General features: G+C 38.1%; 1 protein-coding gene across 2 annotated transcripts; it reads left to right on the top strand.

Moving 5' to 3' along the window:
• Positions 1 to 216: 216 nt before the first annotated feature.
• On the top strand, positions 217 to 14,359 carry SPO11 (SPO11 initiator of meiotic double strand breaks). 2 transcript variants are annotated; one of them, XM_065919704.1, is made up of 13 exons: positions 217 to 347; positions 2,228 to 2,341; positions 3,625 to 3,713; positions 4,131 to 4,197; positions 4,442 to 4,550; positions 4,887 to 4,970; positions 6,108 to 6,144; positions 6,583 to 6,692; positions 10,054 to 10,153; positions 10,439 to 10,476; positions 11,382 to 11,458; positions 13,645 to 13,756; positions 14,240 to 14,359. In XM_065919704.1, exons 1-13 carry the CDS (start codon positions 217 to 219, stop codon positions 14,357 to 14,359), a joined length of 1,188 nt encoding a protein of 395 aa, XP_065775776.1. The 2 variants fall into 2 exon arrangements, with proteins under 2 accessions (XP_065775776.1, XP_065775777.1); XM_065919705.1 differs by lacking the exon at positions 2,228 to 2,341.
• The last annotated feature ends 1,975 nt before the right edge of the window (positions 14,360 to 16,334 follow it).

Raw genomic sequence — 16,334 nt, 5'->3', positions numbered from 1 at the left:
CGCACAGATGTCTCAGTGCAAGCGCTGTGCACGTGCGTTAGTCCAGCCCCACGTGGGGGTGAGGTGTGCGCATGCGCAGTCCGGCCCCCACAGCTCGGGAGAGGAGCTCTGTCCTTCCAGGCCCCACCCCTGGAAGTGCATTGTGGGTACAGAGAAGGGTGATCTCAGGCCAGGTGGAACTCCTGTTGTTGGACGCTTTTGTTGCAGTCGGTCCTTATGGCCTTTACGCCCATGGGCCCTGAAGCCTCGTTTTTCGAGGTTTTGGATCAGCACAGAGCTTCCCTACTGGCCGCCCTGAGGAGAGGCGGCGAGGAGCCCGCGGGTAGCGGGATGCGCTTGGCTTCTAGGTATACGGGCTCTTTCTGGGGCACAGACGGCTGGGAGTTAGGGAGCAAGAAGGTTATGCCCAGCCAGGCTTGAGGTGCTCTGTGGAGAAATGCTCGACCCCCTTCCCGTCTCCCCAATCTGGGGAGCAAGGCCACCTCAGAATGTTGAGGCCACGGAGGCCTGTTTGGCCCACCAGCCCTGAACGCCAAGAAAGGCCCTTGTTTAGTGCCCCCTATTTCTTCTTACTCTCAACTCAAAAAGCCCGGTGCCAGCCGCACCTTACACCCCCCACCCCACAGCCCCACAGCGCCCCCCCCCCTGTGTCTTCTAGAATGTTCCAGGAGCATCCCCACAGCTGGGGTCACGGGTTTCCTGAGATCTGGACAGTTTGAGGAGTTTAAGGCGCAGTTTGGCTTGGTGTTTATTTTTTGAAAGTTGTGAAAATTTAGAAGTTTTCAAGCTTTTTTTTTTTAAGGAAACGTGGGGAGAAATCAATGTGAGTTTTTTGTGTGTGTGTGAGTTCTTAATAAGTGTGTTTTATCAAAATGAATGAGGAAGTCAACACATTTTAAGTGGTTTATAGTAAGACAGTGGGATTTATGGACCTGAAAGGGAAGAAAATACACATTTCTTTAAATCAGTTAAAGCAGTTAGAGTTTAGCTTAAGAGTGTGGTGCTGATAAAATCAATTACAGAGATTCTCCAGCTGCCCAACCTGGAGTTAACTGCAGGAAATATGTTTACATTATTCACCACTTTCACTTAAAATGCCCTGTTGTTCCGCTTACTTGATCTGCTTTTCTAGTTTTATCAGCAAGGTTTTTCACTTAAACAAATTACTGTCATTTAAGCCCAGACCAACTACCAAAAAACACAAGACGCCCTAGAAAGCGACAAACAAATTTTACAATATGTTTTAGTTAAGAGAGTACTAGAAGAAGGTAAAAGAAGGGGGTGGCAGTCCCTGTTTAGGTTTCAGATGTAAATCTGATTGTTTTAAAGTTAGTCATAATATTACTGCAGCTTTTTTTTCCAAACTAGAAAAATGAGTAAGATACTTTAGTCAGTTTTGCTCCCAAAATTAGAAAATATTGAATGTTTTAAAAGTTATTTTCTGATACATGCATTTTCAATGAAAACTGTGAAGTTTCTATGGAAATTAGAACACTACATTTTGTGCATTTTCTAGATTTAATATGATTTTCCTTCCTAGGCAATATTTTTATGGTGTTTATAACAGAATAACATTTTTTGAAGCTGATGGCTTGTGAAATTAAGAGTCAGCTGACGGAAAACTGTGCTAAGTCTTAATCATTTTCTGTGGTGTAGTAGTTGCCAAGCCCTTTTATGGTAATGATTAAACTTTTTTCTTTTTGTATCGCTAAAATTCAAAAGGGTTGATTTATGGCATGACATCAATTAGGGTAACATACTATAGTAAGAACTGTTTTTTTGAAATATTTTCACATTGCATATGGGAAAATAAATTAAAAACCAGTATTACATCAATTAAAAGATTTATCAGTAGTATTTCAAGTCAATGAGTTTGTCTTTAAAGTAGGTTGATCTGAAGATCAATGTATTTATATCAATACATTATATCAATACATTTATATCAATGTATTAATAAATTGGTCATTAAAAGGGAGATAGTACTTAAGTTGGTAATTGAGAAGTAAAATTACAAGCAAATGAAATTTCTTTGAAATCCACCACTATAAATACAATTGTTTTAATGTATTACTCATGTTAAAATTTAGTGGGAGAGAATATTGACATGTATCATCTAATCTTAAAAAACAACCAATGAAACAAAAAATTAATATTCTGGGGAAATGTTACCTATTGTAAAGGTCTAATTTAGAATTAAGATTGAATCATTGTGTGTTTATTGTTTCAGTTCTGAGGTTCTTTCATCTATAGAAAAAATTATCCAAGACATAGTCACAAGCTTGGCAAGAAATGAAGCGCCTGCATTCACAATAGACAACAGATCAAGCTGGGAAAATATAAAGTGGGCATTTTGAATTTTTAAATTTTGAAGTGCATTATCTAAGTCATTATTAGAATTTATTTGAGTTAGAGTTCCAGTTGGATTTAATTCTATTTGTTGCCTTTACCCTGCCAAAAAGGATTTAAGGAAGTTTATAAAATACATACCATACAGGCAGGTTATATAAACTAGAAGTAGGTGTGAAAGATAAGGCAAAGGGAAAACAATGCTAGGAACAAAAAAATGGAGCACCAAAAGAAGTTAGAATTCAAAATGCATATGATAAAGTCTTACAGTCCTGCTAAAAATAGGTTCCAGCCTTGGATCTAAGCTTTCTAGCACTCAAAGGGGAAAATATCACCATCAGAATTCTTATCTGTACTGCAGAAGCAAACCACTTGCTCAGGGGAGCTATAACCAGCCCTGATATTGAGACCAAAATAAATGCATCCTGAGCACAGAACACATTGCGATGGCTCATTCTCTTAGCAGATCTCCCTCTGCGAAGTCATGTTCCCAAGAGGGCAAAATCAGCAAACAGCTTTATCAGAGTCTTGGAATCTAGTTATATAGTTTGATTCTTTCAGGTCCTCAACCTGTAGACACTTTTCACTAAACAATGAAAATCTTCACTGCAAGATTAGTCCTCAGTAAGAGTTACAGGAAAAGAATTAAAGAAATCTTAAGGCTCTTCAGTCATTCATTATTCTTTTATGATCAATATAATTAGTGAAACTGTAAACTTTTGAATCATATTTTGCAAGGTGAATTTCACCAAGCCTTGAAGCAGCTGTCACCTGGCCTGTTTGCCTGGTGCCTTCTGCCATCTTTAGGACAGGCTTGGCAGTTCAATTTAACAACCTAGTATAAACTTATTTCATTACGGTAACTTTGGGGGTAAATTAAATGAAATATTTCAAATCTTATTATTAAATTGAATAAAAGTATTATATCAATAAGCAAAATGCTAATAAAATTGTGAAATAATGTATAATAGTTCACATACCCTAAATGTCTTCCCAGGAAAGAAATACACACACATGCACACACACTATAATCAAAGGTGTTTAATTCATGTATTTTAAACACTCTTTTAGTGCCTCTGTATGTTACAAAGATAATTACCTGATTACCACTTGGAATTCTCTAAGCTTATAGACGAGGTTATCCTAAAACTTAGTGCTTACATTGAGAAGAAATGTGGATTTAAATGATGTTCAGAAAAGGACATATATTGTATGTTGTTTGGTGTTCAGAAGTTAACTCTTTTTTATTCTATTCCCTTGCTTTAAACAAAATGACAGGTTTGAAGATTCTGTGGGTCTTCACATGGTATCTCATTGTACCACAAGAAAAATCAAAAGTGATTCACCAAAATCAGTTAAAAATTTTGGTAAATTCATCTTTCATAGCTTTTAGTGGTAAAATAAATAATTTTGATTACTTTCTGGGTCATAGTTGTTCTGAGCTAAATTATTTTACTTGTTCATTAATAGGCCATCCTGTACTTGAAATAAATTTGTAGAATTTTGCATTGTCACTAAATGTGGAAGTAAAGTATTATTCCAAAATGAATGTTCAAGTATATGATTCAGTGGAAAAATATTCTTTCAATTTTGCTGTACATAGAACACTTAATTTTATCTAACTTTTATCTAGACAATTATCATTCTGTACTTAACACTTCTCTTTTGGAAAGATAATTTTTATAATGTTGTGGAAAGTAACTGGAGAGAGTTAATCCTTGATCACAGAATGTTTTGATTTTTGTAAGTGATGAGTAACTCACTTACTCCATCTTATTTTCCAGCACTAATTCTTAAAATATTTTCCATGATTTATAAATTAGTACAGAGCAACACTTATGCAACCAAAAGGTAAGTACATTGTTCTAATAAATTACTCTTTGAAATGTGTTGTGAGGTTAAGTGGGATTGACTTTCATTATATGTGTGGGATTGACTTTCATTATATGTTTTGAAAAGTTACATAAAACTAGACTGTGGGTAATAAATTATTTGTTTACACCCACTCAAAGCTTTCTTCAGTTAGTATTCCAATATTTATCATATTCAGAGAAAATATGGTTAATTAAAATATATATTTTTAAAATTTTCACAGAGACATTTATTACACTGACAGCCAACTCTTTGGTAACCAAACTGTTGTGGACAATATTATCAATGATATTTCCTGTATGTTAAAAGTGCCGAGGAGGAGTCTGCATATAGTAAGTAGCATTTAATACAAGATATTTTAAAACAAAATGTATGAAAATAGAATAAATGTAACCTGTGCCTTCTTTTCATATTTTTGATACTATGTTTTTCTCACTATGAATTTAAATAATCTAGTCTCAGTGTATCCCCTTGGCTAAAGGAAGCAAAACTGATGAATTGTCAGGCACTTTTCATTCCTAAATGCTTACGTATTTTCTCCTTTATTTCTTAAATTCCAGCCTGATCCAAAATGCCTATATAATTTAGCAGGTGAACATGAGAAGGGACTTAGAAGCATAAAATGCACTCGAGAAAAATGTTTCATATATGACTATTACTTTTTTCAGCTGTCTACATCAAAAGGTTTAATTGCTGGCGATTTGAAGTACCTCGAGGAAGATGGCACCAAGGTGAACTGCACACGTGCAACAGTAAGCATCATAATGTGTTCGCGTGCTTCCACTCCATTTCAAACTCCTTTGTGTTTGAAATGCACTTTATTGACTGGCTTTGTTATGTAGTTCAGAGCTTAAGACTTTAAATAAAATGAAAGGATGAATAGGTATATGCTTTATGGGGTTGTACATTACCCAGTTTCCAAATATGCCAATTGTCAGATGTCATATTGAAATAAACAAACATACACATTCCTTTTTTAAATGCACTGTTTGTTGTTTTCAGGTAGAGTGTGACTTGACCATTTTAGCATGGCTATTTATGTATCTTCATAAAATTTTCTGGTTCTGAAATTTTTAAGTTGGAGACTAAAGTGTTTGCTAGGCTTTAGTACATGAAAAGTCACAGAACTAGCACAGAAGTTTGGAAATGGTTAACTCACCATTTTGGAAAGAGGAGAAGGACACCTATGAGATTCTACATAAGAAAGTCTTTCCTTCATCAGTTTCTGCTTTTTAAGCCACATATCTATAAAGTTTCCAAGAAATTTTCACCTGCTGGGAAGTAGTTTGGGTCGTATGTCTCTTTTCTTATTGAAAAGTAAATCTGTGTCCTACTATTTTCTTACTGAGGTGTAGACTTCTGATGACAGTGTATTTTTAAAAAATGAAAATATAGGGCTTCCCCAGTGGCTCAGTGGTAAAGAATCCACCTGCAATACAGGAGACTCAGAGACATGGGTTCAATCCCTGACTTGGGAAGATCCCCTGGAGGAGGAAATGGCAACCCACTCCCAATATTCTTGCCTGGAAAATCCCATGGACAGAGGAGCCTGGTGCGCTACAGTCCACGGGGGTTGCAACTGAGTGACTAAACAACAAAAAGTGTTCTTGATACATTTTTAAATGTTATTGTGTATGTTTGCTTACTCACTTAGTCATGTCCGACTCTTTGCGACCCCATGGACTGTAGCCTGCCAGACTCTTCTCCAGACAAGAATACTGAAGAGGGTTTCCATGCTCTCCTTCAGGAGATCTTCCCAACCCAGGGATCAAACCCAGGTCTCCCATATTGCAGGTGGATTCTTTACCGTCTGAGCCACCAGAGAAGCCCAAATGTTGTTATACTTGCTATTTATTTAAAATAAAAACTGTCTCCTCTTGTTAACTTAGGCTGTTGCTGTGCCATCTAATATTCAAGGAATTCAGAGTATCCTTTGAGTGAGAAAGCTATTTAAACTTACAGAATGTTCATTCATTTTTACTTTAATAAATCAAGTCTTCATAATGTGTAACCAGTAAGCCATACCCTGTATTGGTCAAGATGAACATGCCATGCTCCCTTTTCTAGGATATTTTTAGGAGCTCACTATCTAGTAAGAAAGACAGATATGTAAATACTGTGTGTGAATAGGTGGGGCTAGTGGTAAAGAATTTGACTCCCAATGCAGGACAAGCAAGAGAAGCAGGTTCAATCCCTGGGTTGGGAAGATGCCCTGGAAGAGACTAGGTATCTGACGTGTGAAGGCAAAAACAAAAATTCTATATCTATAGCTACTTTTGAATTGATTGATATGGCATTGTTACTTATAATTACTGGTTCAGTTGAAACACACATGCCTTAAATTTATCAGCCTTAACTTCACAGATTTAATTACGGATGCGAAATTTCTACTAATTGTAGAAAAAGATGCAACATTTCAGCGCCTCCTGGATGACAATTTTTGCAACAAAATGTCTCCATGCATCATGGTTACGGTATATTATCTACTTTTACCTCAATTACCAGACTAATGGGCTACTTTGGTGATCAGTAAGAGGGGTTTGTCCGCCTGCCAATGCTGGAGACATGGGTTATATCCCTGGGTCAGGAAGATCCCCTGGAGTAGGAAATGGCAACCTGTTCCAGTATTCTTGCCTGAGAAATCCCAAGGACAGAGGAGCCTGGCGGGCTACAGTCCATGGAATTGGAAAGAGTCAGACACAACTGAAGCACATATACATACAAGAGTGGTTTATAACATCATCTGTGAGTTTGAACAGCATTCTCTTGTCACTATGAAGCATCGTTTGGGATTATAGAACAAGAATTTCTGAGGCATTTATTTAACCATCCTCAAATCTGACTGAAATCAAGGTGATGGTCCCGATTCTTAAATACCAGAGATTTTCTAATAAAAATGTAAGTTTACATAGGCTCTCAGTATCACCCTCACACCATTCCCACAGGGGCTACTTGTCTTGACCATAATATGGTAACACAGGAGCTTTGACAGGGTTGAATGAACAAGAGCTACTCCTTGTTCTTCCTCACACAGTTTGTATGCTATTGAAAGAAGAGCAAAGAACACAGAAGCATATGTTGTGGTAATACACAGAGAACTACAGGCAATAATTAGCAAAGGGTAATGTGGGAGGTGTTCATAAAACTGGGGAGACCAGTGACATCTGCTGGCCTGGGGAAGAAGGAGTGGCAGTACAGGAAGCCAGGGGTGTGGGTCTGTGAGATGATGGGAGAGCAGCAGACACATCAGGTTCCCCATCCTGTGCCAGCCTTCCTCCACTCTTACAGATCTGCATAAAGACCTAGTTCTCTGAAGAAGAAAAAAAACAAGAAGCTCATCTACTTACAGTTCTTCTGGCTTATTAAGTATGATGCTTGTAAGGTATGTTTTTGGAAGCAGTGAGGAGAGCTGCCCTGCCGAGGGAGCAGGATGTTGGGCAGCTGTTGGCATCTTGGAAGGCCTGGCCACCCCCAGGAGGCATCCTGATTTAGTACAAAAATATCAAGTGTTAACAAAAGTGAGAAGGACTGGTGAGAAAGGAAATGACAAGGATGTGTGTGGTAGCATCATCAGTTAGATGGATAGGCAGACAACAAGATTCAGGGATCCTGTCTGGAGGCTCTCAGGTAGTTACCTTGGTGGCAGGTTGCCAGGGAAATGGTTAAAGAGAAAGGACTCAAGCAAAGGACATTCCCAAGGCAAGTTTAAAAGGACGTGATGACCACGGGATGAGAGGAATGAGTCCAAACGACTCTGTTGTGTGGAGCTTTACCACGATATCCCCGTGGATGCTATAGAACAAGTGGCAAGGGAGGCTTGGTTCTTTGTAGAAAAAAGATGTTGAATGTAGTCTTAGAGATAAAAATTTGAGATGATAACAGGAGATCCTAGTGGCATGTGCTCAGTTTGAAGATAGGGGAGAACAGTTGTGACAGAAAATGTACACTGAGACCTTGTCAGTAATAAAGGCCATAGCTGAACCCCTGAAGTGATCTCTCAGTGGCGTTGTCCTGTGGTTCACTTTTGGTGGAGTCCTCCTGCTCTTTCACACCTTCCTGGTCAGAGTGCATGTTTGCTGGACTGATCAGAACACAAGTCATTATAGACAAAGAAACCAACAGTGGCCCAGGCCTCCGTTTCAGCCCTTGGAGTTTGAATCACAGCTGGTACTAGTGCACTGGAGATGCACATAAAGCTCAGCTCTTGGTCACATTTCTCTTTTTACCTTGTCTTTCCTCTTGAATGCTGCCTTCTCGTCTTTGTCTGCCTACATGTTGGTGCTGTCATGGCATCCATTGATATCTGCTGTTGCTACCATGGTGAAACACCCACTAGAAGCTGGCCTGTAGTAGCTGCCCCTGCAGAGGGGAGCTGAGAGTCGAGGGCTGGGCTAGGAAGGAATCTTTGGTACTGTCTGACTCCTCTACCACATGTATGGGTTATCTCTCCCAAAGGAAACAATTAAAGTACACTACCATTCCATATGTATTCGTGATGCACCAGGAACTCTGCTAGGCACTTTACGTAATAAGGGCTCACGTTTACTGCTGTTTTCTACATTGTTTGTTGTTCAGTCACTCAGGTGTGTCTGACTCTTTCGGACCCCATGAACTGCAGCACACCAGCTCCCTCTCCTTCACCATCTCTCGGAGCTTATTCAGACTCATGTCCGTTGAGTCAGTGATGCCATCCAACCATCTTATCCTCTGTTGCCCCCTTCTCTTCATGCCCTCATATCAACTTGTAAAGTCCCTCCAGCCTTATGAGGTAGGTGTTATTATCATCTTCATTTTAACAATAGGACACTGGGACCCAGGAAGGTGTTATACCACAATCTCAAGGCTGGTCAAAACTAGGACTTGGAGAGGGACTCCCCTGGTGGTCCAATGAGAATCTGCAATGTAGGGGATGTGGGTTCAATCCCAAGTCGTGGAACTAAGATCCCACACTCCACAGGGCAACAAAGCCCAAGTGCCACAACAAAAGATCCTGTGTGCTGCAACTAAGATCAGACACAGCCAAATAAGTAAATTAAATAAATACATATTAAAAAAAAAACTAGTACTGGGATTAAGATAGTTCAACTCCACATTGCTGCAGTGCCATAACTCTGGGTGGTAGGCATATTTAGCCCAGTTTTATAAATAAAACCATAGCCTAAAGAGACTAGGAAACCCACTAGTGATTGGTGGAGAGGGAATTCAGACTCAGGGCTCTCCCATCAAAAGCCCGTTCTCATCTCTACTTGCTTCCTCCCTGTTCCACATTTCATTTGGTTTCCTGTTCTCTCTTTTAACATTATTGTAATGCTCTTCAAATTATTTTTCTACATAATTATTGTTTTAATCACTTCATAATACTATTCTACTGTTGGTATTATTAAATCCTGAGTTTAAACCAGATACTTTTAAATGCTTTATAATTATTAAATAACTTAGTTCCTGTAATAATACTGGAAGGTGTTATTACAAAGCCCCAAACCTCAGAGAGTTTTCATGACTGTTAAGGTCCATGCTGCTAAGAAGTGGCAGAGCCAGACGCCTGTGCAGGCAGTCGGCTCTGAAGCTGATGCATGCCACCACTGTGCTATGCTGTCTGTTGTTAGATCTTTTGGATATTTACTGTGGTTTCTGTCCTTTTAAGTAACACTGCAGTGGACATCCTTATGTATGTCACATTTTTTATTATTTCTGTTTCTGCTAAAATATTTACATAGACCTGGGATAATTAAGTCAAGTTATGAAGATATTTAAGTTAATAATAAAATAAGGATACAGTGTCATCAGTTTCATTCTACTGAAATTAAAATGCATGATTTCAATCCTTGCTTCTAGGGAAAGGGGGTACCTGATCTGAACACAAGACTTCTAGTCAAGAAGTTGTGGGATACATTTCACATTCCTGTTTTCACTCTGGTAGATGCTGATCCACATGGTAATTTATTGTTAGACTATTTGAAATAGTCATAATCAAATCATATTTATAGCTGTGTTTTTCTCCTCATAGAGCACTTTCATAAAATACTTTAAAAGAATATGATTATTAGATTTAAATCAATGACTAATCATTTGGGGCATTTATTGTTTTTTACTGTATTAAACTGAACCATAAATTTTCCACTGGTATTGTCCACAAAAATAAAAATTGCAGATGTTAGATATAATTATCTAACTCTAATATGCAAGAAGACAAATTTCAAAGTTAACTTTCTTTTAACAGGCATAGAGATAATGTGTATCTATAAGTATGGATCTATGGTAAGTATAGAAAAATATTTTTCCTTTTCCACTATTGAGATAGTTTGTATTATTCACTGGAGTGATTTCTGCGTTTACTTATCAGCCCCTAGTAAGCTGAGGGCCCCCAAAAGGTACCAGGGAAGCTACTGTCCTATTCTAGGGTCGCTCTGTTTCAGAGTTTATGATTCCAGCTTCCAGCATAACCAGTGTGACTGCAGATGACAGAGTGGGATTACCTTTGGGCAAGAGGCCTTAATTATCCTCCACTCTCCTGGCCTGCTGAAGTAACGGCAAGCCCTCAGCATAACAACACTGATTACCAATTATACCCTGAAAATTATATATAGTCTTGAATTCTGACTTTTCCAATTCCAACCATCAGGAGAAATGAAAAGACCACCAAGCTTTACCACTAGGGACGGCAACTGCTGCACATCAGTGGTTCTCAAAATGTGGTCCTGGGAAGGTGTTAGAAATGCAAATCTCAGTCCCCATTCAGACCTCCTGAGTCTGAAATTCTAAGGGTGGGCCCTCCAAGTATTCCTGACTCATGGTAAAGTTTGGGAACCACTGGTGTATACTTTGTGTGTCCCTGATGTGTATGTTTATAGCAGAAGAAAAGGATGGTGGAGCAAGGGATTAAGGTGTGGAATCACAAATGACAATAAATTTGGGTCAGAGAGGGTCATTTGTACTTTCATGTTATAGAAAATCAACACAGAAATAGTACAGAGCAGTTTTAAAACCTCCACTGAAAGTCCAGTTTAGCTAAGCTCTTGGTGATTATCTTACTTCTGTGGCCTCGGAGAGTGTGAAGCCTTCAGTACTAGTCCTTAATAAGTTGAAAAAAAATTGCTGCAGAAACAAGTATTGCTAGTTCTCTGCAAAAGGTTTAGCTAATATACTTCTGCTCTTTATTTTAGGCTATGTCTTTTGAAGCCCATAATCTCACAGTTCCAGCTATTAGATGGCTTGGTCTCCTCCCTTCTGATATCAAAAGGTTAGACAGTTAGCAGAATGAGGGTATTTAAAATGATGACTCACTGTAACATGTAGCACTCAGCCTGAAGAGTTACTACCAGTAGAAGTGCTTACTGATTTTTACTTATGTTCACGATAACTCAGGATTATATCATTATAAATTTAATTTATCGATATTTCTGTTTCAACTACTAAAATACTTAAATATATTTGGTTAATTGAGCCTTTAGCTAGTTAGAAGACATTTTTTTGTTTTACCCTTATGGTTAAAGTCTTTAATAATTTCTTTATACTTACAAAGTATTAAGACATTGAATCTAAATAGTAATCATTAACAACACCATTTGCCATCTGAATTGATTTTATCATAGATTCTTAATTTCATTTAAAAATCTCATTTTAAGATTACTTAAAGTTGGGGGATCTACATTTTGTCAATTTTAAGATATATGTATTCGTTATAGAAAAAAATATCATTAAGTAACAGGGTAAAAGTCACCTATAGACGAACAGTTCTGCCCTTGTAGATTATTTGCTGTGCATTGCCATAATTTCTTCCAAAAGAATTTGAAAGAGCTTGATTTTGTAATCTTCTTTTCTCCCACAACATAATGTAATTGCACTTTCTTATCAATAAATACATCCCTATGATCTTATTTGAATGTCTTCTTCCACTTGGTTTCAATTCTGAGTGTCTCTATTTGGTCAGTCCCTTGTAGTTGGACATTTGGATGGGTTCCAAATCTCTGTTTTGAAAGATACTTCTCTGACCGACCCCTTTGTGACTGAATCTTTGCCTGTATCCTTAATTAGTCCCATAGGCTGAATTCCCGGAATTGCTGGGTCAAAGGGTATGCACATTTTTAAGGCTTTGGCTGCCCTCTGGATAGGTTAATTATTTTGTCTTCCCTGGAGAGTAAGAGCCCACCTGCCCCTCAGCATAAGACATTATCACTTTATTCATCTCTGCTAATGTGATATTTTAAGATATTTTATTGTTTTAATTGGCTAGTGAGAGGTGAGAGTGAAATTAAACATATTTGGATTTCTTCAAGCAGTGAGCAAACCTTGGTTAAAGCGCTTATTTTCTAAAAAATAGAATGATCGATGCTTCTTACAAAATGAGGGCATAAGAGAAAACATTCAGGTTTTGACTTTCGAATGTTTACGCTGTAGTGAATCAAAGTTTTGTTCAGTTTAGTGTATACATCATGATCAAAATCCCTTGGGGGTGATCTATTTGTATTGAGATCGTTTCTAATACAAGTTTAGGACAGAGAATCTGATTAAGGCAGAAAACGAAGAAACTCTAGGTGTATCTCATAAATCCCACCAGTGCCCTCAAAATAAATATACTCTAAATAAATGTACAATCAAAGAAAATATAGCATGATAGCTACACAAACATGGCTTCAAGGGAAATCCTCTAGCCCTCCCTTTCAATCAAATTGTCACCCTATCCAGGAGCTGCCAGTGGCAAATAGTCATTATTGTGGGGACATTGAGAAAGACTGTTTGAAACTAGAGCTCTGCTGGGAAATCCAGGATTTGTGACTTCAAAAAGCAATTCACAGCATAAATCCTGGACCTCTCATGTTCTATTTTTTTTCATGTTCTATTTTTAAAACACATACCAAGATAAAATTACAATCCACTTTTTAAAAATTTGAAACAAGATAGATGTGTGTACATACGTCTGTGTGCATGCATGACTGCATAAGTGAAAATTGATAGACTAACTTCCTTGGCCCAGAAAATTCTCATTGAATTACAAAGAATTAAGGATTCAGTGGGACCTGAAATCCCACAGTGGATCTCGCTGCTGGCCACACACACACTGGCACTCACTGCTCTAAGACTGCGGTGCTCTGGGGGCAGCCTTGGTGTTGAGACACATGATGTTAGTGCTCCCGGCATTTGTTTTATAACCAATGTCTATCTTCCTGTCATCGTCCTGTAAGTGTGGCATGAAAGAAAACAACAACTTGAAACAGACTTCCACTATGATCTTGAACACTTGCTGGTCGAAGACATACCAGATTCCCTCAAACTCCATATTTAAAAGTGAACCTGTACTGATTTTTTCATCTGTTATTTCTGAGTCTTTTGAAATAGCACGATAAATAAAAATGAAATGTATGTGACCTTAAAGTTACAGGAGCACTTTGTTTTTACTGATTTTTTTTACCTATTTTTTCCCCCCAGATTAAATATACCCAAATGTACTTTAATTCCACTGACAAAACGGGACCAGATGAAACTTGACAGCATCCTAAAGAGACCTTATATTACTTGTCAACCGTTTTGGAGAAAAGAAGTATGTTTCTTTTTAAAATGCAAATGTCATGTTTTATTGCTTTTTACTTTTAGCAGTGGCTATTTGCATCATATTTTGAAGCTATCCTTCTTGAATTTTTATATAACTAGCAACTGCCATGTGCATTGTTTGGCAGTAAATTGTTGCTGAAACATTGATTTGTGAATGCTAATAGATAAGGTTAGCTGGGTGGAGTTGACCTAATTTATTCTCATCATAGTTAAATACCCATTGTCTACGGTGCTATCGTAGTTCATGAAGGAAAAAAGGAGCGAAGGAAATTATAAAGATGCCAGACCATTCCTAACTATTGAAGGAATCCATACTAATATTTTTAGCTGTAGCAACTCTAAAATATTCTGGCATACCTAAAGTTTATTGCCCATGGTGTTGGAGACCAAAACAAATCTAGATTTACCAGTTTGAGCTGACAGAACTGTAGCAAAGGACTCTGGTATGACTATAGTTTACTTTTATTGACAGATGGAAATAATGGCAGACTCTAAAATGAAGGCAGAAATTCAAGCTTTGACCTTCCTATCATCAGACTATCTTTCCAGAGTATACTTACCTAACAAATTAAAATTTGGTGGGTGGATATAAAAATATGTCAGAATGTATCTTGTGATCACAAAGGCTTTTCATTAGTTTTGTTTTCAGCAGTAGATAACTGTTGTGCAAAGAGCAAATGTTCTTCATTTTATAGAGGTAAAATTAATAATTTTTCATAATTGTATTTTTTGTCAAAAACTGCTATACTCTAATTTTCTTGAGAAGGCTTATCTCTTAGAGATTAATTTCTATCCTGTGTTCCAAATTAAGTCATAGAAGAATGTATGTTATTTTGACTTTTAAATTTTGTTTGAAAAAATGTCTAACACATGTCATCAAAGTCTGCAGAAATGCTTTATTTACTTTCTACAGTACAAGTAATGTTAAGGCATGAAGTATCCTATTACTTCATGAAGTATCCTATTAGTAACATAAGTGAAGAAGTGAAGTGAAAGTCACTCAGTCGTGTCTGACTCTGCAACCCAATGGACTATGCAGAATACTGGAGTGTATTCTCCAGTAGTAGCTGTTCCCTTCTTCAGGGCATCTTCCCAACCCAGGGATCGACCCCAGGTCTCTCACATGGCAGGAGGTTTCCTTACCATCTGAGCCACCAGGGAAGCCCCAGTAACAAAAGTAATAATAACCTAAATTTGAAAGGTTGCAAATTAATGAAAGTATCAAGCAGTTTCTTCTTAGTCACATTTTCCTTTGCTTTCATAGTGTAGGGGTCATGCCTCAGTCATTCACAGTGAAAGTATTGGTAATGTTTATTATGAATAAATACTGGGTTGATGTTGTCCTCAATGCTTTGATTTGACTTTGAGCATACTTCTTAATAATATACTTATTTGAAAAATTTCCCCAGGGTTTTATCAGTTCTCACCCAAATTCAAGTCACTTGAGTTCTTCTCTAACCGAGGTTTATCGAACAAAGAACTTGTTCAGCTTTAAGATTTACAGAAACCTCAAATTTTAATAAGTCCTATCTATAACAGTAAAGGTGTGATCTTTTCCTCTCGTAACCTATCTTAATTTTCCAGAGATGAGTTTTATGATTTTATTCTGTATTTTCAACAAACTTTTAACTGCACTGAAAACTTTCTTGTAATTGTAGGCAAGAATATGTATTTACAGGAGAAGTGAAGAAACATTGGGTTAATTTTTATCATGATAAATGTGAACAGAATATACCTCTGAGAACTTACATGTGCCAATCACTGCTTACATATTATCTTACTTAACTCTCCCAGGAGCCTTGTCAGGGCAGTAGTTAGACTCACAGTTTACAGGTGAGAACACAGAGGCTGTTGCTTGTCTAAAGCCCCAGCCAGATGTAGCAGAAGGGGACAGTGACACCATCTACCTCCAGGGCAGGACCAGGTACCGAATATTTGGGGCCCAGTGCAGAAGGTACTCATTGGAAAAGACCCTGATGCTGGGAAAGATTGAGGGCAGGAGGAGAAGGGGACGACAGAGGATGAGATGGTTGGATGGCATCACCGACTCAATGGACATGGGTTTGGGTGGACTCTGGGAGTTGGTGATGGACAGGGAGGCCTGGCGTGCTGCGGTTCATGGGGTCGCAAAGATTTGGACACGACTGAGCGACTGAACTGAGTGCAGAAGGTAAGCGTAGGGTCCTTTGTTTCAGAGTTATTAAGAATTTCAAGATGACAGCAGCAGAGACTTAAAGCAAGCACAAGGACCTGTGTGACTGCACTGGTGGCAAGGCCATTAAGCCAGCCCTACTCAAGAGATAAATAAGGTCAAATACAATAATGAAAAATACTTGTATGACACTTATTATGTTGCCAGGTATTTTTCCAGGTGCTTTACCAGCATTAACTAATTTCATGTTCACAGAAACCCTGTGAGCAAGTACATTTCCTATCTCCATTTTCAGATGAGGCATCAAGTGTGCAGGGAGGTTAAGTAACTTTCCCAAGGTCACATAACTACAAAGCGGTGGAGCTGGGACCTGCTCCCAGGGAGTCTGACTCCACAGTTCACGCTTTAATCATGG

Source organism: Muntiacus reevesi, chromosome 2, assembly GCF_963930625.1.
Source record: "Muntiacus reevesi chromosome 2, mMunRee1.1, whole genome shotgun sequence".
NCBI classification, from domain to species: Eukaryota; Metazoa; Chordata; class Mammalia; order Artiodactyla; family Cervidae; genus Muntiacus; species Muntiacus reevesi.
This window is presented reverse-complemented; position numbering and strand designations above follow the sequence as displayed.